This window comes from Mastigoproctus giganteus, chromosome 2 (genome assembly GCF_048544385.1).
Source record: "Mastigoproctus giganteus isolate SK-2022 chromosome 2, ASM4854438v1, whole genome shotgun sequence".
Classification (NCBI taxonomy): Eukaryota; Metazoa; Arthropoda; class Arachnida; order Uropygi; family Thelyphonidae; genus Mastigoproctus; species Mastigoproctus giganteus.
Window position 1 is genome coordinate 51,753,353 of NC_143576.1, and position 26,619 is coordinate 51,779,971.

Consider the following 26,619-nt stretch of genomic DNA (forward strand, 5'->3'; position numbering starts at 1 on the left):
TATAGACCTAGTCAGGATCCTTAGTTAATTCTGAATTGAGACAGCGAGATTTGGAAGTTAATTAATACTTAAGTGTCGGTAGATTTACCTTTCGTAACTTGCCGCCATTGTTATACAATACAACTTTATATCCCAAACTAGATAGCGTAAGCTTAGTATAGTATAGTATAGTATATAACATAATATTGTCAATCAATCAGTAAAATCTACTAATCTTGTTAAACTTCATTGTCAATTAAATTGGACTTTTTAACTAAATACATATAACGACTAAGATTACAAACGTAACATAATTAATAAATACATAACTTGATACGGAAGTTATATAAACGGAACTCGTAGATAATACTCGATACCGAAAAATATATATAGCATTATAATTGTGTTGGGATACAAGTTTAGGGTTATAATTTTGTACTGAAATTGAAATTTTATTGAAATTAAATCAAAATCATGACTCAGACCAGAGCAGCAAAGCAAAAGGCTCAAGCTAATTGGAGTGCTGTGGCGGCTCAGGGGAGAACTGGGGGGGGGGGGGTAGTTGTCCTCTGAATCACAGCCTTTAAAATGCACTGCTTGCATGATGTTTGTGGAGTAATCGGGTATGGGACATGATATTGCCATGGAGGATGTCTTTGTGGGTGCGCAATGTAAGGAAATCAGGTGACAACTCAGTGTTGTTATGGGCCTAAATGAGAGCTTGAAGGATGGGGTGGATGCCCTCGAAGGGTCTAAATTGAGGGTCCATCAAGCTATCAGCTGCCCACATCAACGCCAGATCTTGCACTTGTTCATCACACAACACAGCGGCAACCCACAAGGCAGAATGCGCCGGTCCCACAGGAACTAGTAGTTGTTGGTGACTCTATTGTCAGGGAAATGGGGAACATGCTTTGTTAAAAGAATAGGTGGAACAGGACCAGAGTATGTCTGCAGGGGCAAAGGATGATGACGTTGTAGAGCGGATACCATCTTTTAAGGGCACAAAATGTGATATAGTTGTACATGTTGGCATTAATGATATTAAGAGTAGGAGACCGGTAGAATTACTTAACAAGTACAGGTCACTGTTGAAAAAAAGCCGTGAATTAGGGTTGAATTTGAAAGTGTCTGCAATTCTGCCCAGACACGACAGGAGGGAGTATATGATGGAGCTTTGTCGATCAATTCGGCCCTGGAGAGATTGTGCAAGGCTCAAGGGGCAGAATTTTTTCCAGCCTGGTCTGTACTTGTTAACAGGAGAGACTGCTTCTACAGGGATGGGATACACTTAAATAGAAAAGGTGCAAGAATATTTGCTGATGCTATCGAGGCAGTGTTAGGTGGGTTGGAAAACTGCTAGCTTGGGGGGATACAAGGACAAATAGATTAACAGTAGCCACTGGCAGAGGTGAAAGTGATTCTTGCACTGCTTCTATTGGAATGAGCTGCAGCCTGGAAAACAAGATTCAGGATATTTCAGAGACTGCTGGAAGTCACTGTGATACAAGTAAACACATGGGTTGTGTTAGGGTAGCTAAGAATAGGAACAGGTGCATGTATACTTGCGTGTACACCAATGCTAGGAGTTTGGTAAATAAATTTGATGAAATTGAGGTATTGCTCAAAAAATCAAAGGCAGATATTGTTGGGATATTATAGAGACGTGGTGTCACACAGATATAAGGAATACAGAACTGGAATTTGGGGAGTACAATGTGTATAGAAAGGATAGACAGGATAGGAAGGGGGGGAGGGGTTATGATATTAGTTAAGAAACACATAAAATCCAAGGAAGTGAAGCCAGTCGACATCACTGGACAGTGCCGTGTCGAGTCACTTTGGTGTGACATAAGCATTGGGAGATCAAAATTGAGAGTACGAGTGTGGTATAGGCCTAATGACTCTGATGAGTATAATAAGAAACTGTACAGGGAAATAGAGTGGACCAGTAAATCAGAGAGTCTTATAATGGGGAATTTTAATTTCCCAGATATTGACTGCAATTTGTGGGTTGGTCACTCACACACTAGCAAGGCTTTTCTAAATTTATTGGATGATTGTTTTCTACATCAGCATGTTCAAGAGGCAACTAGAGGGAGTAATACTCTTGATCTGATTATCAGCAGCCATTCTTCATTGATTAAGAATCTGCAGATAAAGGACCCACTAGGTGGCAGTGATCACAGTGTGCTGAAGTGGGATTTACTCAAAGAGGTAACTACCATCAGGGGTAAAGGGAAGGATTTTTGCTTTCGTAAAGGTAACTACGATGGTCTGAGACAGTATTTAAATTCTATACAGTGGAAGCAACTGATGATGTTACCAACAGCAAATTCAAAACAAGAAGCATTCAAAGAACTTATCTTGGAACCTACTAAGCTTTACATACCAACTAAGAAATATTGTTCAAGGTTTAGGCCTAAATGGATGTCAGATGAACTAACGAGACATATGGCAGAGAAGAAAAATGCATGGGATACATATAAATTAAGGGGTGACATGGAAGCCTATGATAGATATAAGCTGGTCTGTAACCAAGTCACAAAGGAGATTAGGCAGGCAAAGGCATTTATGAGAAATCCTTGGCAAAGGAAGCAAAGAAAAACAGAAAAGAGTTCTTTACCTATGTAAACTCTAGAAGGATAGGGATGAATCAGTTTGGTCCACTGGATATTGATCATTCAACAGTTGAGGATTCTGCTCAGGTGGCTAACAAACTAAACGAGCATTTTGCATCTACATTAACACATGAGGGGTTATTCAGGAAGGGGAATGCCAGAGGTGAAGTAAACTCTGGCACTGATATAGATGATTTTGTAATAACTGAGAGGAAAGTGGAGGAGAAATTGTTGAGGATAAACATAAAAAAGACATGTGGGGTGGATTGGATCTATCCAGTTATATTAAAGGAGGCAGCAAAGGAAGTAAGCAAACCCTTAGCCATAATTATGAGAGCTTCTTTGGATTTAGGGGAACTCAGGGAAGGTACCCATAGACTGGAGTTGTGCAAATGCGACCCCAATTCACAAAGGCTGACACAACTAATTATAGAACTGTGAGTTTAACTTCTGTTCCAGGAAAATTAATGGAGGCACTGGTTAAAGAAGCACTGCAGGATCATCTAGACACGACTTCAGTTATAGCTCGGACACAGCATGGTTTTATTAAGGGAAAGTCTTGCCTGACCAATTTGATTGGATACTATGATGCACTCACAAAAGAACTGGATGAAGGGAATAACTTTGATGTTATCTATTTGGATCTTAGAAAGGCTTTTGATACTGTTGCAGATGGAAGACTGCTGCATAGATTGGAGCAGTGTGGCATTGGAAGCAAATTTCTGCTTTGGATAAAGGAATGGTTGAGGGAGAGAAGACAGAGAGTGGTAATCAGTGGACACTGCTCATCGTGGACTAATGTTATTAGTGGAGTCCCTCAGTGTTCAGTGTTGGGTCCACTATTGTTTTCTGTATTTATAAATGATATTGATGATGGTATATCAAGCTTAATGTCCAAGTTTGCAGACGATACAAAGGTGGGTAGGGTTGTTAAGGACGCTAGTGATGCTATGCTGCGGAAGCAGGATCTGGAAAGGTTGGGCAGGTGGGCTGATAGGTGGCAAATGAAGTTTAACATTGACAAATGTAAAGTACTACATATGGGAAACAGCAACCCCTGGAGCAACATATCAACTCTGTGATAGTATGCTGACAGTGGTAGAGAATGAAAAGGACCTGGTGGTAATTGTGCAGGCAGATATGAAGTTGTCTGAGCAGTGCAGACAGGCTGCATGGTGTCTTTTCAATGATATATAGGAATTTTCCTAGCAGGGATAAGGAGGTGATTATTCCCTTGTATAAGGCAATGGTCAGGCCACACCTTGAGTACTGTATACAGGTCTGGAAGCCTCATTTCAAGAAGGATGTAGAGCTGCTGGAACGAGTACAGAGAAGGGCAACAAGATTGGTGAATGGAACAAAGATTTGCTCTTACAAAGAAAGGCTGAAGTTTTGCAAATTACATTGTCTGGAGACTAGGCAACGGCGAGGTGAATAGAGGTGTATAAAGCCTTGAATGGTTTGAGCCTGCTCAATGCTGATGGGATTCTTCCTCTTGCTCAGAATAATCACCTGAGATGGCATAAATTCAGATTGAGGAAAGACAGATGTAGGATTGATGTGCAGAAATTTGCCTTTAGCCAGCGGGTAGTTGGTTGGTGGAACAGACTTCCAATCCTTGTTAAGGAAGTTAATAGCCTAAATAAATTTAAGGCTCAGCTGGACAGGTATTTCGAACGAACTGAGGGGTGAAATGGAAGTGGTTTTTTTTTTTTTTGGCTGATGCTGCATAAGCTTGCTTTCTTGCATCATATGCCTGTACTAATGCTAATGCTACTACAGGTAACTCCACAAAAAGGCATTTCATGAATGTAGCAGTGATTAAAAATATATTGCTCTCTTCTGAGCCACCAATAGTGCTTATATTATTTGAGGTTTTATCTTTGCTGCTCTTTTTTTGATACCTGATTCTAGCCTGTATATGATCTAAGGAATAAGAGCATAACAAAACAATGTTATTTTCAGATTTTGTTATGCAGTATGTGCAGGAACTCCCTGACTTATATAAGGGTTACGTTCCACAGAATGCTCAAAGTCAGTCGAATTTTACATAAGTCGGAGTTTTCCCAATGATGGTGCAGCACTTGCAACTGTACCCGCTGAATTGATTGAATCAAAAATGAGATGTTCGACGAAGTGAAAACAGAATTATTTGTTGTATTTATTCAATTTTTTATCTCATGTGCAGTAAAAATTACAAAAGCATGCAATTTAAAAAAATTTCAAAAGTATAAAATTACAAAAAAAGACAGGAGACATGCATAATGTCAGTAAGTTTTACCTCTCGAGCATCATTGCCAGAATCGAAGTCTTCTGCTGATAAGTATACCTCTGTGGAGATTTAGAAGGGGTCGGCTGCTCAACCTTACGAAAGAACATATTAATGGATGACTGGATAGTGGCTTTTTTCTTTTCATCGTAGATTTCTTTGTAGCAAGCAAGCAAGCATATCATTCAACCCTCTGTTAACTTTTAAGGATCGTTCGCTGTCAGGATCCATCTTCTCAAACCTCGCCATTGCTGATGCAATTTCACGAAATGCCATTGCCACCTCTCTGGTGATGTAATTAAAAAAAAATATTTCAAAATTATAAAATTAAGTCTCAGCTCCTCATTTGGTTCATCTTGAGCTTCGTCAGCATTTTCTTTTTTCATTATCGCTGCCTGTAAGTCAATAAGTTCTTCGTTAGATAATTCCGTCTCTCCTTCCTCTATTAACTCCTACACGTCTTTGGCATCAACCTCCAACTGAAGTAGCTCTGCAGCCTTTGCAATCTTATCTGTAACCTTTTCATATGATTCGTCTTTTTCAAATCCTTCGAAGCCTTTTACGTCCTTGTAGGCATATTTTCTTCCATGCACCATTTAAACAACTTTTAGTAATTTCTGCCGTAGGCCTTATTAATGTTTAAGATGCCATGGTAAATATTGTTAGATTTCCAAAAGTCTCCTAACGTAAAATTTTTCTCGTTGTCTTCAGCAGGCAATGCCTGAGTAAATGTTGTGCGTAAATAGTATGCTTTTAAATTTGAAATAACACCTTGATCCATAGGCTGGATGAGTGAAGTCGTGTTTGGCGGTAGAAATATGACTCTCACATTCGAATTGAAATCATCTAGATGTATACGATGTCCAGGAGCATTATCTAATAGAAGCGAAACCTTGAAAGGAACTTCATTGTCTTTCCAGTATTTTTCAACCTCGGGAATAAAGCAGTATTTAAACCAATCCTCAAAGAGAGATACTGTTATTCATGCTCTCTACTTCGATCAGAAATGTACGGGCAGGATGGCTTTATTGACGCCCTTTGTACAAATGCACAAGGATTTCCAGAATAGTACACAAGCAGTGGTTTTAATCTGTAATCTCCTGCTACATTAGCTCCAAGCAAGAGTGTGGCCCTATCTTTTGATGACTTAAAACCTGACATTGCATTTTCTTCTTTGGCAGTGCATGTTCGATCCGGCATTTTTTTTCCAATAGAGAGCAGTCTTGTTAACATTAAAAATTTGCTGCATTGAATAGCCGCCTTCATCAATAAATTTTTCCAACACATCACAAAATTTCTCTGCAGTTGCAGAATCGGGACTGGCAATTCATCGCATACTTTAACGTTGTGGAAACCAGCACGATGGTTTAACCTATTAAACCATCTGTTTCTTGCCACGAACTTGGGTTGGGGGTTCACTGTACTTATCTTTAACATCTTTATAAATACTTGTTGCTTTTGCTTAAATGGTCATTAGACTCAGGGGCACTCACTTCTGGATCTGATTTTCCATCCATATTATTAATAGCTGTTCCATGTTCGATATAGCACCCGAATGTTGTTTTGTGATCAGTGTTGATCTTAAGTGTGTTAATCCTTTAACATGTTCTTTTATACGTGCACTGTCCTTTAAACTAGTATTCACTGTTGAAGCAGCGAGACCTAATTCCCTTGCAATAGATGACAAACTTTGTCCTGTTTTGTACTTCTTTATCATTTCTTAATTTCTAAATCAATTGTTTCATTTCCTGGCACTATCACCACTTGCACTTTTCGTTGGTCGCTTTCCCTTCATCATTGTAATATGTAAATAGGAATGAAGAGAAGTTTCTGAAAATTCGTTTTTTATGCGATTGAAGATTTCAGTGAAGGGACATTTCACAACAATAGCGTAAAAACCCACATAACTGCAAATGCAATAAGATCGATTTTACTACCCATTTATAATTATATGCACTAACAGAAAAGCCCAATAAACCAGAAAGTGCAAATTGTTTTTATTGTTTTATGGTCGTCACCTCGAGAAATGTGCTTTAGAAAAATATCACAAATGCATTCAAAATTGATTCTTATAATGGGAACATATGATAATGATGAAAGGGTAGTGCAATTTCAATTATAAATATATGACCTTTTAGAGAGATAAATAGCGTAGTAACATAGTGAAATTTTCAACTTCTAAGGACTTGGAACGAATTACAAAAAAATATATAAATAAATAAATAAAATAAGCAGTGTGTTATTGGGGTCACATTATGATATTTTCACAATACCTCCATTTATCCCTACGGGATGCAAAATATGTTTCCATGATTTTTTTAAGCTTGCACACTGGCTAGCAAAAACTTACGTAAAGTAGAATTTCCCTAAGTCGGGGATTCCTGTACTGTGCTATTATGTTTATAGATACACTTGACTTACTAAATTCCTAGATTAACAGAAAAATATGCAAACCTATGTGATTGCAACCTTTGAGCTACTTATGAATTTCAGTTGAAAACACTGATTACCACTATGATAATACAAGTTACTAATTATGAGTTATGATGTTCACAGTTCTATTGGCATGAAATAATAGAGGATTTGACTATCACAGATTGACCTGACTTTGCTGAAATCTGAACCCACCTGGTTCACATCACAAATGAGACTTACATATTAGTGCCATTAGCATTTTATACTCCCAAGTGCAGCAGCCCTACCTATCCTCGCTGGAAGAATTTGACTTGAGGAAAACTGTGTCAATATATAATTAGATGCCTGGTCTATGTTACTAAAGTAGCAAAAGTAGCAGCAAAAGATCTTGCTTATAGGCCATCATTGCTTGCATGAATCAGCAATGCCTGCAGAAGATTATGGCTCACCAGAAGTGGACACCAAAAAATTCACATGATTAAAGAAATCCTAGTTTCATCTGCATTATGCATATGCTGACATGATCTTCAGAGACAATATCATAACATGGCCAGAAATTAGAAACCTTTATTCAATATCTAGTAGGACTACCACTTGCCTGAATTATATCTACTGTTCCACAATCCAGTCTTAGCATTGGCAGAATCACTCCAGTTGAGTTTTTTGACTTTTTTATGGACTTTTGTATTGGCATATGACCACCAAATCCTGATTTTTCAATTCCTGCCATATAGCTTTCAGTTGGAAATGGGTCATTCTTTACCTAAACTGAATTTTTCACTTTATGCTGCATCTGGAGCTTTCTGGGTAGAATTTGCTTTAAATTCCTGCGATGTCATTCTTCAGATTTTCTATCATTTGTCCATTTAGAACTGAATTCTCACTGTTGTCTTCCACTCATTGTATAATTTGAGGTGGTTGCTTAATGCACCACTGATTTGTTTTGTTTTCTCAATTGTGGCTCCTGCTAAATGTGCTCCAACAATAATTTTCACACCAGTGTGAAAATTGGAAAGATCATCTGTCTTTTCCACAACTGGATCAACTAATTAAACCCAGGAAACAGTACAGTATTTATCTGATACCAAGGAACTTGTGATCATATGACATTGCAATAATTACATTTACATAACATGTGTTGATACCAATTATAAAAGGTTTATAATTTTTTGTTAGTGAGTTATAGATATCTTGCTTTAATGGTGAAACTGTAAATTGTATTCTTCCCCTATCATGCCAGACTGCAGCATAGCTCCCATGTGACTCTTGGCACCATACTAAACTAGTCAGGAGGTGGGGTCCAGATAGCAGTCATTGGATATATTGACCTCACCTCCCATACAACGGCAAACCTGGAAGTACAGTAATTTTTCCACAACTTATAATATGGTTTATAAAAGGTATGGGCTGGGTGACTTAAGGAATTTCCACTTACAATAGCACACGTAAATAATTTATTTTACTCTCAGAAACTAATTATAATGTGAGTAAATAAATTTTTTCTTAAGGCACATCAGAACAGTTTAGACAGCTGATAAAAGCAATGCACATATATCACATTCACAGTGCACATACAACAGTTATATATAAGTACATCACAAGAATCATTGGCAATATGTGTAGGATTTAGGGCTAAAATGCCTCAGACTGAAAGAAGAGTTTACTGTCATATAAATTAATGTATTAGCATCATTTCTGTACACAGTAAACCAACTGAAGTTGTGTAGTGGCATCATTACATAACATCTCATATTGTGAATTCTTTCACGAGTTGCCTATCTCTAGTATAAAAGACTATTGTTACTTATTCTCAATAGACACCACCACCATCACCCAGATGGCTATTTTTGGACTATTTGGTCCCTTATAGTGAGTGGGTAGGCACCTATCCATTCACTTAAGAGGGGCCAAATTCATTTTTGTTACTTATTCTCAATGTACATCACCACCACCACAGATGGCCATTTTTGGGCTATTTCGCCCTTTATAATTGAGTGGGTAGGCACCTACCCATTCATTTATATAATGAGGGACCAAACACCACTACAAAACTTTGGTTGGTTTCTGCGTATAGAAATGATGTTAATGCACTAACTTATATGAATGAATTGCAAATAAACTTATTTTAAATTGCTGAAAGTTCAATGCTCATTTACGAGTCTTGCTTGATTTTAATTGCAAATGTCTGAAGTAGCCCTGGAGTCATTACTGGTATCAAGCCATCCATAAATTGACTTTAACACGTTTACACATTTTTCTTCATCTACACTTAGGTGACAGTCTGGCTGCATTTCCCATCGGTGTAGTAAAAGTTCTTGAAATCCAACTTCTGTTAGTCCAAATAATGGTGTATGTCCAAGAAGAGAATCGTAGGAAAACTGAAAATCTGTTATATTTTTCTGAAAGAAGTCAACAGACTACCATTATATAATGTAGCTTTTTTATGAACACAATTAATTAAAGCAGCAATACAGTTAAGTCTTGGACAAAAGCCTCAAGCTAATCAGAGTGATAAAAGTCATTGTACATGTTGGGCATTGTCTCTTTCAGTAAGCAGTGCATCAGTCTCATGTTCTGGAGGTACTGTATTAGTCTAAAGTCTTTTTTTTTAAGTGGCATGCACTTTTAATAAAAAGAAAAAAAAAAAAAAAAAATATATATATATATATATATATAACAGAAGATATATTGTGAATGATGTTACCGTCCTGAATAAGGTAAATGTTGGAAGTGATCACAGAATGGTAAGATGTACACTTGATATAGATGTAGGAAAGGAAAGGAAAAAACTGACTCGAGTAAATAATACAAAGGTCTTTGAGATAACAGAGGAAGAGAAAAAGCAGTATGTACTGGAACTTAAGAACAAGTTTGAGCTTCTGCAGACTGCTCAGGACCAAGATATCGACGAGGAATATTACAACTTTCTGAAAGTGATAAAGCCCAAGAAACCTATAGGGAAACAGAAATCCAAAGAAGAAAAAATTAGTCAAGAAACACTTGTCATGATGAACCAAAGACGACAAATGAAGAGCAAGAAAAACACTGACAGGGAAAAAATTGAGTATACTGAGTTATGCAAAGCCATTAGAAAGAGACTCAGAGAGGACATAAGAAGATTTAACACAAGAAAAGTAGAACAAGCATTAAGGGAAAACAAAGGATTGAAATCAGCAGCCATGAGCAATAATACAGAAAGACAAATGATACTGAAACTGAAGAATAGTGATGGTGTACTTATAAACAGCAGAGAAGGCATAATTCAAATAGCAGAAGACTACTATAGAGAATTATACAAGGAGCGAGGGAATGACACCAGCAGTGGGGAAGATGGATTGCAAAGTAGCAACACATACGACGTACCCGATATTCTTCCTGATGAGGTAGAACATGCATTGAAGAAAATGAAGAATCGGAAAGCCCCGGGGGAAGATGAAGTTACTGTAGAGTTGTTAAAATTGGGAGGAAGAGACATAACACAAAAACTGGCAAGGCTCTTCACAAAGTGCATTAGAAAAGGTGTGATGCCTAAGCAGTGGAATAATGCAACCATAGTTTTGCTGCATAAGAAAGGAGATAAATCAGAAATTGGAAATTATAGACCAATTAGCTTGTTATCCCATATCTACAAGTTGTTCACAAGGGTCATTACTAACAGATTAGAAAGAATACTTGATGAGAATCAACCGAAAGAGCAAGCTGGCTTTAGGACAGGATTCTCAACTATGGATCACCTTCACGTAATATCACAGCTAATGGAGAAAGCAAATGAATATAAAACACCATTATGCCTGGCATTTGTGGATTATGAAAAGGCATTTGACTCCATACAGCATAAGGCAATGTTTGGGGCACTGGAAAGACAAGGCATAGATACTCCATATATTATGATTTTGAAGAAAATATATGAGAGTGCTAAATCCTTTATTAGACTAGACAAAGACAGAAAGAAATTTAAAATCGAGAAAGGAGTTCGACAAGGAGACACAATATCTCCAAAGCTGTTTACTGCTGCCCTTGAGGAGGCTTTCAGAAGATTAGACTGGTCGCAGAAAGGAGTCAATGTGAACGGAGAGTACCTAAACCATTTACGATTTGCAGATGACATTGTGGTCATAAGCCACGATCCCAAAGAATTAGAGGAAAATCTTAATCAGTTATGCACAGTTAGTAAGGATTTTGGACTAAAGATGAATATGGCTAAAACAAAAGTAATGATGAACAAGTATGCCACGGAAAGGGAAATAATGATTGAAGGAGCAGTAATTGAAAAGGTGGAGTCACATACTTATCTGGGACAAGTTATTAGCTGTAATAATGATAAATGGCTGGAAGTCAAGAGAAGAATAAATTTTGGATGGATAGCATTCAGGAAATATAGTCACATACTGAAGAGCAATAGCCCAGTTTGTCTGAAACGTAAAATAATGAATCAATGTATACTCCCCACCATGACTCATGGAAGTGAAACTTGGGCACTCACCAAAAGAATGGAAGAGAAGCTAAGAACTACACAGCGAAGAATGGAACAAATTATATTGGGAATTAGACTGTTAGATAAGAAGAGAAACACATGGGTTAGGCAGCAAACTCAAGTAAAGGACATTCTTATCAAAACTAAAGAACTAAAATGGTCTTGGGCAGGACACATAGCTAGAAGACATGATGACAGATGGACTAAGAAAATAACTGAATGGTACCCAAGAGGAGCTAGAAGAAAACCTGGAAGACAAAGGCGGAGATGGATAGATGAAATTCATGAGTTTTTGGTTAGTAAATAGATGGCCAGTGCACAAAACAGAAGGAATTGGAAAGTTGCTGGAGAGGCCTTCATCCTGCAGTGGATTGAAAATGGCTGATGATGATGACAGGGTGTTTCAAAAATGATGGTCAATAATTTAAAGGTTAAAAGCACAAACTAAAATAAGCAAAAAAGTCCCAGTGAACATCGGGCCGCAAATGAACTGTTTTCGAGATAATGCACATTTTCTGTTAAGATCCGCCATTGACTATATGAACACTAGTTTAGCAAAAAGCTGTGAATCCTTTGCTCAGGGTGGTTTTATTAAACATAAGATAATACATTTTTAATTTTTGGTTTCAACACTAGAGGATTTTACAGATGTTACAGGATGTTCTTTCTAACACCCTTTCCTCAACGTTAGGTGTTATGCTTCTGGGCCTAACTGCTCGAACTCCATGTGCCAAGCATCCATGTTCTCTAAGGCATTGATGTACCCTGATGAATGTGCACATGTTGGGCTGCCTTTGGAGGGGAAATGCATCCTGGTACAAACGTGCAGCCTCGAGTGCACTGCTGTTGGCTTTACCATACACGAAGTGCACGTCTGCATACTCTTCATTGCTGTAACCTCTTTCCAAGTTGACTATCCTTTGACAAGTACTAGTATCCCTTCTAAGTCTCAGAGCATTGAGAGAGGGGAAACGGAGAGAATGAGCATAACTTAACCAAAGAGAATGAGAATAACCTAAACAAACAAGTCAGTGCTGGATCCCAACTCTGTACAGTTCACCTGGAGAGGGCGCTGACTCTGTTTAAAAATAACAGGCTCCGAAAAAGCGATGTGTTATTTACCTTTTTATTTACCTAATTGCTATTTTATATTGTACTTTATAAGTAGTCTTATAGTTATTGTTCGCTGGTTATTTTTATTTTTAATTTAGATAAAGAGTTTTTGTAGATTACTATATAATAAACGTAAAACCATTATTTTATTCGAATCTTGCAGCCATTGTTTTTGTATAGAGTAGTACGGAATTCAAATTTTTAATTGTATAACTAGGCAGCTCTAACGTATAATTGTATAACATAATACGCATTACTGTATTTAGGATTCCATTAGATAGCGTAGTTAATTAATTAATTATATTAATTCTACTGGGCATCTATGAGAGCTTGAGGTGTAGGGTAGATACCCTCAAAGAAATTAATATAAGGGGCCCGTCAAGCTCTCTGCTGCCCAACTCAATACCACAGCTCACTCCTGAGCATCAGGCCACACAGCGGCAATCCCCGAGGCAGAATGCACTGGTCCCAAATGAACTAGTTATTGTTGGTGATTCTACTGTCAGGGAGACAGGGAATATATTGCGTAAAAAGGATAGATGGAACAGGACCAGGGTATGTCTGCCAGGGGCAAAAGTTGATGACGCTGTAAAGCATATATCATCTTTTAAGGGCACAAAGGCTGATATTGTTGTACACGTTGACACCAATGACATTAAGAGTAGGAGATCTGCAAATTTACTTAACAAGTACAGGTCAATGCTGCAAAAAAGTTGTGAATTACGGTTAAATTTGAAAGTGTCTGCAATTCTGCCCAGACATGATAGGAGGGAGTATATGATGAGAGCCTTGTCAATCAATTCAGCCCTGGAGAGGATGTGCAAGGCTCGAGAGGTAGAATTTTTTTCAGCGAAGTCTGTGCTTGTTAACAGGCGAGACTGCTTCTACAGGATGGGATACAATTAAATAGAAAGGGTGCAAGAATATTTGCTGATGCTATCGAGGCAGTGTTAGGTGGGTTGGAAAACTGCTAGCTTGGGGGGGGGGCATGATATTTTAAATTAATAAGATCAATAAATTTAATTAATTAATTGTCAATTCACAGAGTAAAAGATTAAAAGTAGCCGCAGGCAGAAGTGAAGGTTATTGTTGCACAAATTCTATTAGAATAAGTAGAAACCTGGAGCGAAGGGGTGCTGGGGGTTTCAGGAACTGATGGCAGTCATCGTGAATCAGATGGTATATGGGATGTGTTAGGGTAACTAAGATTAAGGATAGCTACATGTATATTTGCATGTATACCAATGCTAGAAGTATAGTAAATAAATTTGAAGAATTTGAAGTGTTGGTCAAGACATCAAAGGTGGATATTGTTGGGATAGCAGAGACGAGGTGTCACACAGATATAAGGAATGCAGAACTGGAATTTGGGGAGTACAATGTGTACAGAAAGGATAGACAGGATAGGAAGGGAGGAGGTGTTATGCTGTTAACTAAGAAAAACATAATATCAAAAGAAATGCATCCAGTTGATATAGATGAACAGTGCACTGTTGAGTCAGTTTGGTGTGACATAAGAACTGCGAAAGCAAAAATAAGAGTAGGAGTGTGTTATAGGCCTAATGACTCGAATGAGTACAATGAACGATTGTACAGAGAAATAGAGTGGGATAGTAAATCAGAATGTCTTATAATGGGAGATTTTAACTTCCCAGGTATTGACTGGAACTTGTGGGTTGGTCACTCACACACTAGTAAGACTTTTGTGGATTTATGGATGATTGTTTTATGCAGCAGCATGTTCGAGAGGCAACTAGAGAGGGTAATACTCTTGATCTGGTTTTCAGCAGTGATCATTCATTTATTAAGAATCTGCAGATAAAGGAACCACTAGATGGCAGTGATCACAGTGTACTGAAGTGGGATTTACTTAAAGATATAATTACCATCAGGGGTAAAGGAAAGGGTTTTTGTTTCCGTAAAGGTGAGTACAGTGGTCTCAGACAGTTTTTAAATTCTGTACAGTGGGATCAACTAACAATGTTACCAGCATTAAATACTAAGTGGGAAGCATTCAAGGAATTAATCGTGGATGCTACTAAAAGTTTTATACCTATTAAGAAATATTGTTCAAGTTTTAGGCCTAAATGGTTATCAAATGAAATAATGAGACTCGTGACAGAGAAGAAAAATGCATGGGATGCATATAAATTATTAAGCGACTCAGAAGCCTATGGAGATATAAGCTAGTCTGTAATCAGGTCACAAAGGAGAAGGCAGGCGAAGGCAGATTACGAGAAATCTTTGGCAAAATATGCTAAGAAAAACAGCAAGGATTTCTTTACTTATATAAACTCTAAAAGGAAGGGGATGAATCTTATTGGTCCACTTGACATTGATGGTTGAACAGTTGAAGATCCTGCTCAGATAGCAAACAAACCAAATGAGTATTTTGCATCTACATTCACACATGACGAGTTATTAAGGTTTGAAAATGGCAGAAGGTTATGAAATTGTAGCAGAGTGCTTAATGATTTTGTAATAACTGAGAGAAAAGTAGAGGAGAAATTGTTGAAGTTAAACATAAGAAAGGCACCTGGGATGGACTGGATCTATCCAGTTAGATTAAAGGAGGTGGAAAAGCAACTAAGCAAACCCTTAGCCGTAATTATGAGAGCATCCTTGGACTCAGGGGAGGCTCTCATGGCCTGGAGATTAGCATTAGCATTAGCATTAGTAGAGGCATTTGATGCAAGAAAGCAAGCTTATGCAGCATCAGCCAAAAAAACCCCACTTCCACTTCACCCCTCTGTTCGTTCAAAATACCTGTCCAGCTGAGCCTTAAACTTATTTAGGCTATCAACCTCCACTACAAGGGATGGAAGTCTGTTCCACCAACCAACCACCCGCTGGCTAAAGGCATATTTCCGCACGTCTATTCTACATCTCTCTTTCCTCAATTTGAATTTATGCCCTCTCAGGTGATTTTTCTGAGCTAGAGGAAGAATCTCATCAGCATTGAGCATGCTCAAACCATTCAAGGCTTTATACACCTCTATCAGATCACCTCGCTGGTGCCTAGTCTCCAGACACTGTAATTTGCAAAACTTAAGCCTTTATTCGTAAGAGCACCCCTTTGTTCCATTCACTAATCTTGTTGCCCTTCTCTGTACTCGTTCCAGCAGCTCTACATCCTTCTTGAAATGAGGCCTCCAGACCTGTATACAGTACTCTAGGTGTGGCCTGGCCATTGCCTTATACAAGGGAATAATCACTTCTTTATCCCTGCTGGAAAAATTCCTGTATATCATTGACAATACTCCATGAGCTACTCTTGCAGCCCGTCTGCACTGCTCAGAGAACTTCATATCTGCCTGCACAATCACCCCCAAGTCCCTTTCATTCTCTACCACTGTCAGTGTAGTCCCACAGAGTTGATACGTTGCTCTGGAGTTGCTGTTTCCCATGTGTAGCACTTTACATTTGTCAATGTTAAACTTCATTTGCCACCTCTCAGCCGATCTGCTCAACCTTTCCAGATCCTGTTGCAGCAGCATAGTGTCAGTAGTGTCCTTGACAACCCTGCCAACCTTTGTATCATCTGCAAACTTGGACATTAAGCTTGATATACCATCATCAATATCATTTATAAATACAGAAAACAATAATGGACCCAACACTGAGCCCTGAGGGACTCCACTAATAACTTTAGTCCACGATGAGCAGTGTCCATTGATTACCACTCTCTGTCTTCTCCCCCTCAACCAACCCTTTATCCATAGCAGCAATTTGCCTCCAATGTCATACTGCTCCAATTTGTGTAGCAGTCTTCCATGTGCAACAGTATCAAAAGCCTTTCTAAGATCCAAGTATATAATATCAAAGTTATTCCCTGCATCCAGTTCTTTTGTGACTGCATCATAGTATCCAATCAAGTTGGTCAGGCAAGACTTCCCCTTAACAAAACCGTGCTGTGTCCGAGCTATAACTGAAGTCTTGTCTAAATGATCCTGCAGTGCTTCTTTAACCAGTGCCTCCATTAATTTTCCTGGAACAGAAGTTAAGCTCACAGGTCTATAATTACTTGTGTCAGCCTTTGATCCTCCTTTGTGAATTGGGGTCACATTTGCACATTTCCAGTCTATGGGTACCTCCCCTGAGTCCAAGGAAGCTCTCATAATTATGGCTAAGGGTTTGCTTACTTCCTTTGCTGCCTCCTTTAATATAACTGTATAGATCCCATCCACTCCGGGTGCCTTTCTTGTGTTTTTTTCAACAGTTTCTCCTCCACTTTACTCCCAGTTATTTCACGATTCTGTAGCTTACTGTGATTAGACCGGGGTTCGATCCCGTCACCACCAAATACGGGGATGCGGAAAGATCAGGGAATGATCACCGCATATTCCCGGAGCAATATGGCCTTAGTTGCTAATGCTCCTAAAAAAAACACCAAATGTAGCTTACTGCTAGAGTTGAATACACCTCTGGCATTCCCCTCGCTGAATAACTCCTCATGTGTGAATGTCGATGCAAAATATTCATTTAGTTTGTTAGCTACCTGAGCAGGATCATCAACAGTTGACCCATCAATATCAAGTGGACCAATCTGATTCATCCCCTTCCTTCTAGAGTTTACATAAGTAAAGAACTCTTTGCTGTTTTTCTTTGCATCCCTTGCCAAGGATTTCTCGTAATCTGCCTTCGCCTGCCTAACCTCCTTTGTAAATTGGTTGCATATCAACTTGTATCTATCATAGGCTTCTTTGTCATGTGTTAATTTGTAAGTATCCCATGCATTTTTCTTCTCTGCCATATGCCTCATTAGTTCATCTGACATCCATTTTGGCCTAAACTTTGAACAATATTTCTTAGTTGGTATGTAAAGCCTAGTAGCTTCCAAGATAAGTTCTTTGAATGCTTCCCATTTTGAATTTGCTGTTGGTAACATCATCAGTTGGTCCCACTGTATAGAATTTAAATACAGTCTCAGTCCATTGTAGTCGCTTTTACGGAAGCAATAACCCTTCCTTTTACCCCTAATGGTAGTTATCTCTTTGAGTAAATCCCACTTCAGCACACTGTGATCACTGCCACCTAGCGGTTCATTTATCTGCAGATTCTTAATGCATGAAGAATCACTGCTGATAATCAAATCAAGGGTATTACTCCCTCTAGTTGCCTCCCGAACATGCTGATGTAGAAAACAATCATCCAATAAATCCACAAAACCTTGCTAGTGTGTGAGTGACCAACCCACAAATTCCAGTCAATATCTGGGAAATTAAAATCTCCCATTATAAGAATGTCTGATTTACTGGCCCACTCTATTTCCCTGTACAGTTTCTTATTATACTCATCAGAGTCATTAGGCCTATAGCACACTCCTACTCTCAATTTTGATCTCCCAATGCTTATGTGCAAATATATCCCCAAATCACAAAGGGGGATCAAAGGGTGACACGAGTAATTACAGACAAGTTAGTTTAACTTCTGTTTCAGGTAAAATAATGGAGTCACTGGTTAAAGATGCATTGCAGGATCATCTAGACAAGACTGTAGCGATAATTCAGACACAGCATGGGTTTGTTAAGGGAAAGTATTGTCTGACAAATTTGATAGGATATTATGATGTGGTTACAAAGGAAGTGGATGCAAAAAATAATTTTGATATCATATATTTTGATTTCAGGAAGCTTTTGACACTGTTGCACATGGAAGACTCTTGTACAAATTGGAGCAGAATTGTATTAAGGGTAAGTTGCTACAATGGATAAAAGGATGGTTGAGTGGGAGAAGACAGAGAGTGGTAATTAATGGGTGCTGCTCTTCGTGGACTAATGTTATCTGTGGAGTCCCACAGGGTTTGGTGTTGGGTCCTCTGTTGTTTTGCATATTTATCAATAATATTGATGAAGGTATATCAGGCTTAGTGTCTAAGTTTGCAGATGATACAAAGGTTGGCAGCGTTGTTAATGACAGTAATTGCAGTGTGCTACTGCAAACAGGATCTAGATAATTTGGGCAGATGGGCTAAGAAGTGGCAACTGAAGTTTAACATTGACAAATGAAAAGTACTGCATATGGGTAGAAGTAACTCCAGAGAATCGTACCAACTGTGTGGTACTACAACACTTAAGGTGGTAGAAAATGAAAAAGACCTGTGAGTAATTGTGCAGTCAGATGTGAAGTTTTCTGAGCAATACAGACAGGCTGCCAGGGCAGGTCATGGAGTTTTGATAATGATATATAGGAAAATTTGCTAGCAGGGAAAAGGAGGTGATTGTCCATCTGTATAAGGCAATGGTCAGGCCACGCCTTGAGTACTGCATACAGGACTGGAATCCTCATTTTAGGAAGGGTGTAGATTTGCTTGAGCATGTACAGCGAAGGGCAACAAGATTGGTGAGGGGAATGAAGAGATCCTATTACCAAGAGAGGCTTAAGTTCTGCAAATTGCAGCAGCTGGAGACTAGGAACCTGCACAGTGATCTGATTGTGGTGTGTAAGGTCTTGAATGGATTGAGCACGTTGAATTCTTATGGGATCCTTCCACTTGTTCAGATTACGAACCTAAGGGGCATAAATTCAAATTAAGAAAAGACAGATGTAGTAGAATTGATGTGCGGAAATTTGCCTTTAGCCAGCGGGTGGTTAATTGCTGGAACAAACTTCTATCTGTCATTGTTGAAGTTGATAGGTTAAATAAATTTAAAGAGGAACTGGACAGGCATTTGGAGGGAATGGTGTGATTTTTTTTTTTTTTTTTTGGCTGCTGCTGCAAAAAGCTCATACACTTGCTTTCTTGCATCACATGCCACTACTACTACTACTACCTGGTCAGTAGTGGATATCAACTAGAAATGTGCAATATCTCGAAAACGATTCACTTTAAGGACCCATGTTTACTTGGCTTTTTTTATGCATATTTAGTCTGTGCAGTTCACCTTTAAATTATTTGCTCTGCTCCACAATATTAGATTATAGCACTAAGTAGCAAACCCAGTTTTCTAACAGCTGCATACAGAAATAAGCTATGTCCAACATGTAATGTTTTTTATAAAATATGTAAACTATTAGGTGTAATTATTATTATTTGCATTTAAGATAATCAATGTAAATTTATTTATTTAAGATACATAAATTAATATTAAAAATAGTAACTTCTTTTTTATAGTATGAGACTAGCAAGAAGTCATCAGGATATAATTTATCAATGTCAGATGAATATATTATATTCATCTGACACACCATGGTCACCCATGATGGACAGACCAAAGCTAAGATACCATAAGAAACCAGATTAAATCCATCCAAAATCTGCAACGGACCAGAATTTTTTTTTTTGTGTAAACCCCAAACTTTTTTTTTTTTTTTTTGGTAGTTGTTGGCGTATCGGCTTCTGTGGCCATATTGCACCTGCCAAGGTTTTTGCAGTACTTTGATCCAAGCCCGAGGCGGGAATCGAACCCGCGACCTTTGGGTTGCCGGGTAGGTACTTTACCCACTCGGCTAGCCCGGTCGGCCGTAAACCCCAAACACGAGAGGTATTAGAACCTATAGTACTTAGTACCGTGCTTGGGTTGGAGGTTGACAAGACGAAATAAGATATTTGTTGACATTGGATTTGAACTTCTGTAGATTGTAATTTTCAGGAAATACGTATGAAGGAAGGTTGTTCCAGAAAACGGCAGTTGAATGAATAAACAAGGAAGATGAAAAGTTGATTCTGTGAGTTTGAAGTTGGACGGTAAATGGATGTTGGCTGATGGCGGCACGTGTTCGGACTGTTTTGAAAGAGAGAGTGGGAATTATAGAAGCCATTCAGAAGAACAGTGTCCATGGAAGTACCTGTAGAAGAGGAATGCAGCAGAAACAGTACGTCTATGAGACAGCGAGTGGAGAGACTCTGTTAGAGATGAATCATTAATTACGCTAACTACTCTCTTCTGAATGAAATCAAGAAGTCTGAGTGGGGTTTTGGGGGCACCACCCCAGATGTGGGAAAAATATTCCATGGCAGGGCGGATTTGCAATTTATACAGAGTGAGCTGCTGTTTGGAAGAAAACTAACACAGAGAGCACAAAAGAGAAACCCAAGTTTTTTAGATGCAGAGGAAGCAATATTTGTAATGTGCTTGAGATTAGAAGTCAGGCTAATCCCCAAAAGAGATATATCATTTTGCCTAGAAATCGGAGTGTTATTAAAGATAAGCCTAGGAACAGAAGAATCCTTTTTGCGAGATATAAGACAAGACTGAGTTTTAGAAGGATTGAAATCAACTAAGTTGTCTCTGCCCCACTGGAGCAGCATCTGGACATCACCATTTAAGGTAGCGGTTATTCGAGAAGTTGAAACTGATTGAGCAGGGCAAGGTTTCTCAAAATGGAAAGTAGAAGGCAATGTGCTATCATCGGCAAAACTATGGATAGGATTTCCAGTCAATGGAAGAAGGTCATTAATATACAAGAGGAAAAGAGTGGACGAAAGAACTGAACCTTGGGCGGACACTGGCATTAGTGGAGAAGTTAGAAGACAAAGAGCCATCAACCGTCATCCTCAGTGAGCGATATGTGAGAAAACTGGATAACCAATTACAAAAAACAGTTGGCAAACCGTAAGATGGAAGCTTGTTTAGAAGACCTTTATGCCAAACACGATTGAAAGCCTTTGAGATGTCAAGAGCACCTACTTGTATTTCACCTAACCTTTCCACTGAATTAGTCCATAAATGGGTAACATAAGCCAGAATATCAGTGGATTGACACTCACGGAATCCATACTGGCGATCGTTGATCAGACGGAAGGTTTCTAGGTAGTTTAAGAGTTGGCGGTTAATTGATTTCTCCATTACTTTAGAAAGAGTAGAAGTAATTGCAATGGGACGATAATTGGAAGGGAGGGATTTGTCACCCTTTTTAGGAACTGGCTGAATATGAGCAAATTTCCAAGCAGGAGGAAAAACACCTTTGAATAAGAAAGTGAAAAAAAAAAAAAGGTGACAAAGAACAGGAGTAAGTTCAAGAGCACAGGTTTTGAGAACAAGTGGAGAAATACCATCAGGACTTGGAGCTTTCTTAGCATCAAGATTCATCAAAAGCCTTCTGACATCCTTTGGACGGAAGACCACAGGAGGCATTGAATGGAGTGTGTTGGGAATGGTGGGAGGTATTTCACCAAGATCATTAATACATGAGTTGGAAGAAAAATGGGATGCTAGCAGGTCAGCTTTATCCTTGGTTTGGACAGAGGTGGGAGCAGAGATGGGCAAAAGTTCTGGCCAATAGCTTTGGCAAGAGACCAGAATGCTCGGCTAGCATTAGGGCAAGAAGCAAGTTTTCTACTATTATCCTGTTCAAACTGTAGTTTGGTCTGATTAATAACTGCTTTACAATTGTTGCGAGCTTTGGTGTAGGCAGAAAAAGAAACTGAAGAATTAGAAACAAGCCAATTACAATATGCAACATTCTTCTCTTGAATAGCCTTAGCACATTTATTGGAAAACCAAGGTTTAGGTAAAGGACGAGATTTTAAGTGGAGTGTGGGATAAAGGATTCCATTCCTGCAAGAATAATTTCACGATCTGAGCAAACGTTGACATCAGTAATCTGACCAAGGAAAAGAAGAAAAGAAATCTCGCAGGTCATCCCATTTTGCATTCTTGTAATGCCAAACAACACAAAGTTGGGAATAGCCATGAGATAAAGGCTCCATTGGAGAAGAGACAATCACCAAGTTGTGATCTAAAGTGCCTAAAGGACTTCTCACTTCGCCCGTGTACTTAGACGGGCTTTTTGTGAGAAAAAGATCAAGCATGTTGGCTGTATGATTAGGATTGTCCGGTATTCTTGTAGGTAAATGAACAATCTGTGCAAGGTCATTAGGAATTGCAAAAGCCTCAGCATCTCGACCAGCTCAGTTGGTGTGACTAGAAAACGGAAGACAGCTGGAGTTGTGAACGTTAAAATCACCAATGAAAATTACCTCACTGTTAGGAAAGTTGACTGGAGAAAGTCAAGTTGCAAAGAGAGGAAGGTTTGGTTTGGTTTTTTTTTTAGGAGCCTTAGCAACTGAGGCCATATCGCTCCGGGATATGCGGTGGTCATTCCCTGACCTTTCCGCATCCTCCGTATTTGGTGGTGACGGGCTCGAACCCCGGTCTAATCAAGAAGCGTGTGCTACGCACTGCTGCTCCTTCCCACCTGGCTACGGAAGCGCCTGAGAGAGGAAGTCAAAGAGCTCCAAGTGATTAGTGGAGTTGGGAGAACAGTAGAGACAACAGATGAATTTGACACAATGAGGTAGAGAGATATTAAGATAGAGAAGATCAAAGAGAGGAGATTCCAAATTGCCAAGTCTCTGACAGGAAATATAAGAACGGACATATGCACAAGTACAACCTTTGAGGCGAAAGGAATCATACAGCAAAAAAAACATATGAGATGAGCAGTAGTTTAATTAACCGGTAACTGAGATTCTGTCAGAAAAAGTACATGGAGTTTGGCAGACTGCAAGTGGAAATGGACATTGTTGAGCTTAGAATTGAGACCACGTATATTTGTGAAATGAACAAGGAAGTGCTTGGGAGGTTGTTGTCGTTATTTGGTTTTTAGGAGCATTAGCAACTAAGGCCATATTGCTCCGGGAATATGCGGTGGTCATTCCCTGACCTTTCCGCATCCTCCATATTTGGTGGTGATGGGCTCGAACCCCGGTCTAATCAAAAGCGTGTGCTGCTCCTTCTTCTGCTGCTCCTTCCCACCTGGTTACGGAGGCGCCCTGCTTGGGAGGTTTAGATATTTTCGCAGATAAGCTTGCTCTATTAATTTGACAATTCATGGTTTATTCAATAGTAAGAAAAAGTCGGTGGGCCATTCTGTATGAAGTAATGAAATTTTTGGATATGGCATACACATATTAAGAATATACCCAGATCCTTGACATAACATGGCTTCAACAATGCTCCCCGCATACACACTACTCGGACTCCCTCCAGTCACTATCTGGCAGGGTAGAGGTAGCAAGATTATACACTAGATTATACACATACGCTAGTTTGGACCAAAATAGGTTTGGTCCAAACTAGCGGCTGGCCTGCAAACACCATTTTAGAGCTGTACCCTCGAAATGTAAGGAATATTGGATCTCGCCACGATGTTCATCATAACCTCAAAAGTGATGAGTCATACTGCATGATGGAAGAGATAGGGAAGGGTTGTCTGGAACTTAGCTCTAGAGACTAAACATGGGTTCCACCACTTCAATCTCCCAATAAGCAAAATGGTGGTATCGCACCGGTTGACGAGAGTAATCTGTCACCTGGTACTGCCTGGTAACATAGAGGGGCGGCATTCCACCATGTGGTGTGGGCACCACACCTCGACCCCTGCTTACTTTGGTTCACACCTGGGTGGTCACCCACCATGTACTTGTGCATGGAGGTTATATCCAGGATTACTAACAGTCCCACCATCATGAAGGTGCAAGCAGAGGATTTGGCTGTCACAGACCATCCGGACTTCGCCGAAATTGGGTCCACTTGACTTGAATGTCACCCGAATATTAGTTCCATCAGCATTTTAGATTCCGAGGTAGCAAGTACAGCTTGTCTGGTATATCTGAAAGAATGTCTGTGACAACCTCAAGGACCAAGAATGGCAGATTATGGTCCATTCCCTCAAAATGGCTTCACAAATACACAGCTCTCATTTCCCAGAGGACTGTGAGCTACTGCAGTGGGAAGACCAGCTCAATGGCAGAGGATGCTAAGAATCATGGCCTGATCAGGCTGTCTCTGGACTTTAGACATCGGAACACTTAACATTTGGTCAATGAGTACAGACTCACACCTAGAAGAACTATTACAAGAGATCAAAAACATCAATTGGGACACCATCAGTTTATGTGAGATTTCAAGAATAGTTAAGCTTTGGTCAGACTAGAAGATGGACATTGGCTATACTACAAAAGAACAAATAATAGATGGTGTGATGGAAATGGGTTCCTGATCAACAAAAGACTAATAGATTCAAGCATAAATGTAAAAAGTATTACTGAAAGAATAGAAAGGCTTGCTGTGTTATTAAGCTAAATAGTCACGGTTTTCTTCAATTTATTCATGCTTATGCTCCTAGCCACAGTAATGCTGAAGTTGAAGAATTTTATGAAGATGTATCGTGCCTTTACAAGCAGGATGACTACCACTATAAAATTGTAATGGGAGATTTCAATGCAAGAATTGGTAAGATCCAAAATGGGTAAAGATCTGTTGGCCTAATATGGAACTGGAAAAAGAGATGATAGAGGCAATCTACTAACTGAATTTGCAGAGGAACAAAATTTGTTCATCATGAACTCATTCTTCAAGGAAAAGGCCGAACAAAAATGGACGTGGAAGATACTAGTGAAATTGACTTCATACTGATAAACAATAAAACAATATTTACTGACTGTTCAGTCTTGAATCATTTTAATGTTTGAAGTGAACAATGGTTACTGAGAGCAAAAATCAAAAGTGGTTTCGAGAAAGAATGAAAGAAATTGGCCAAGTCAACTAAAGTGAAGATTAACACTGAAAAATCATCACAACTTTGAACTAGAAATGTTCAATCATTTTCATGTGCTGTGAGACCTTCCCGACACAGATATTTCAACTGATAATGACAAAGTTACCCTAAAGAAAAACCAACTAGAATATCAAAAGAAACAATTGCCATGATGAAAAAGCAATGAGAAATGAAGCAAAGTGGTAACATAAGAAACAAGGTAGAATATGTAGAAATATGAAAGTCCATAAGAAAGCACATAAAAGAATGCACAAGTTCAAAATTGATCTTGTCAGAAAAACAGTAGAAGAAAATAATTGGTTAAGGAAAGCAAAACAAAAAATGGATACTCACAAGAGCCAAATGTTTGCTTTGAAGCTTGAGGATGGCACAACAATAAAAACCCAACAACATACTAAAAGGTGTGGAAGAATTCTATTCAAATGCTAATAAGAATAAAGGACAACAACTGGGTCCAACACCAGATGCAGAAGCTGTACCAGAAATTTTGGTATGAGAAGCAGAAGATGCTATAAAATCAATGAAAAATGGCAAAGCAGCAGGACCCAATAAAGTCAGTGTTGAAAGATGAAGGACAGCTGGTATGGAAAGCTCTGGCCAAACTATTTTCAAAATTCATCTACTTAACAAAGTACCTGTAGCACAGAAAAATATAGACACTACTGCAAAAAAAAAGTGACAAGGCAGATTTATAAAACTAATGACCAATAAGCCTACTGCCAGTTGTCTACAAGGTTTTAAAATGGAAATGGGCAGATCATGTATCAAGAAGAACTAACAACAGATAGACTGAATGAAGTTTGGAATGATACCACTTGACACTAAATGCCCAAGAAAAAGATCAAAGAGGAGGTGGATCAATGAAATTGTGAAATTTGCTGGTGTATAACTGCCACAGAAAGCACAAGTCCACAGTTGCTGGAAACTTGTTGAGGTGACCTTCATCTTGCAGTGGTTTGACAATGGCTGAAGATGATAATGATGATATATGTATATATATATATTTTTTTTTTATTAAAGATGTAAACAGACTTTTCTAAACGTGCCTGGTCCAAAAGTTTTTTCTAATCTTAATATGATTAATGCTGCTGAAAATAAGAGTAGAAGTTAATTAAGATGATATTATTACAAAACATGTGAGAGTGTTTACAATTACATTTTCATCACTTTTTCAGTTAAACTCAATCAACTCAATGATGAAAAGTAAAAGCATACAATAAAATTTTATCAAAAATACAGTAAAA

At 38.7% G+C, this 26,619-nt stretch overlaps 1 protein-coding gene across 2 annotated transcripts in view; it reads right to left on the reverse strand.

Moving 5' to 3' along the window:
- LOC150089301 (uncharacterized) overlaps positions 1 to 26,619 on the reverse strand; it is a 251,559-nt gene that overhangs the window by 42,021 nt on the left and 182,919 nt on the right. The window contains exon 5 of one of the 2 annotated variants that reach the window (XM_090368480.1): positions 9,341 to 9,683. The exons of the other annotated variant lie outside the window; for it this stretch is intronic. Coding sequence (XP_090224606.1) covers positions 9,456 to 9,683 — 228 coding nt within the window. The 3' untranslated portion in view covers positions 9,341 to 9,455. Of the gene's footprint in view, positions 1 to 9,340; positions 9,684 to 26,619 lie in introns of those variants that run through there. 2 annotated transcript variants of the gene reach the window in all.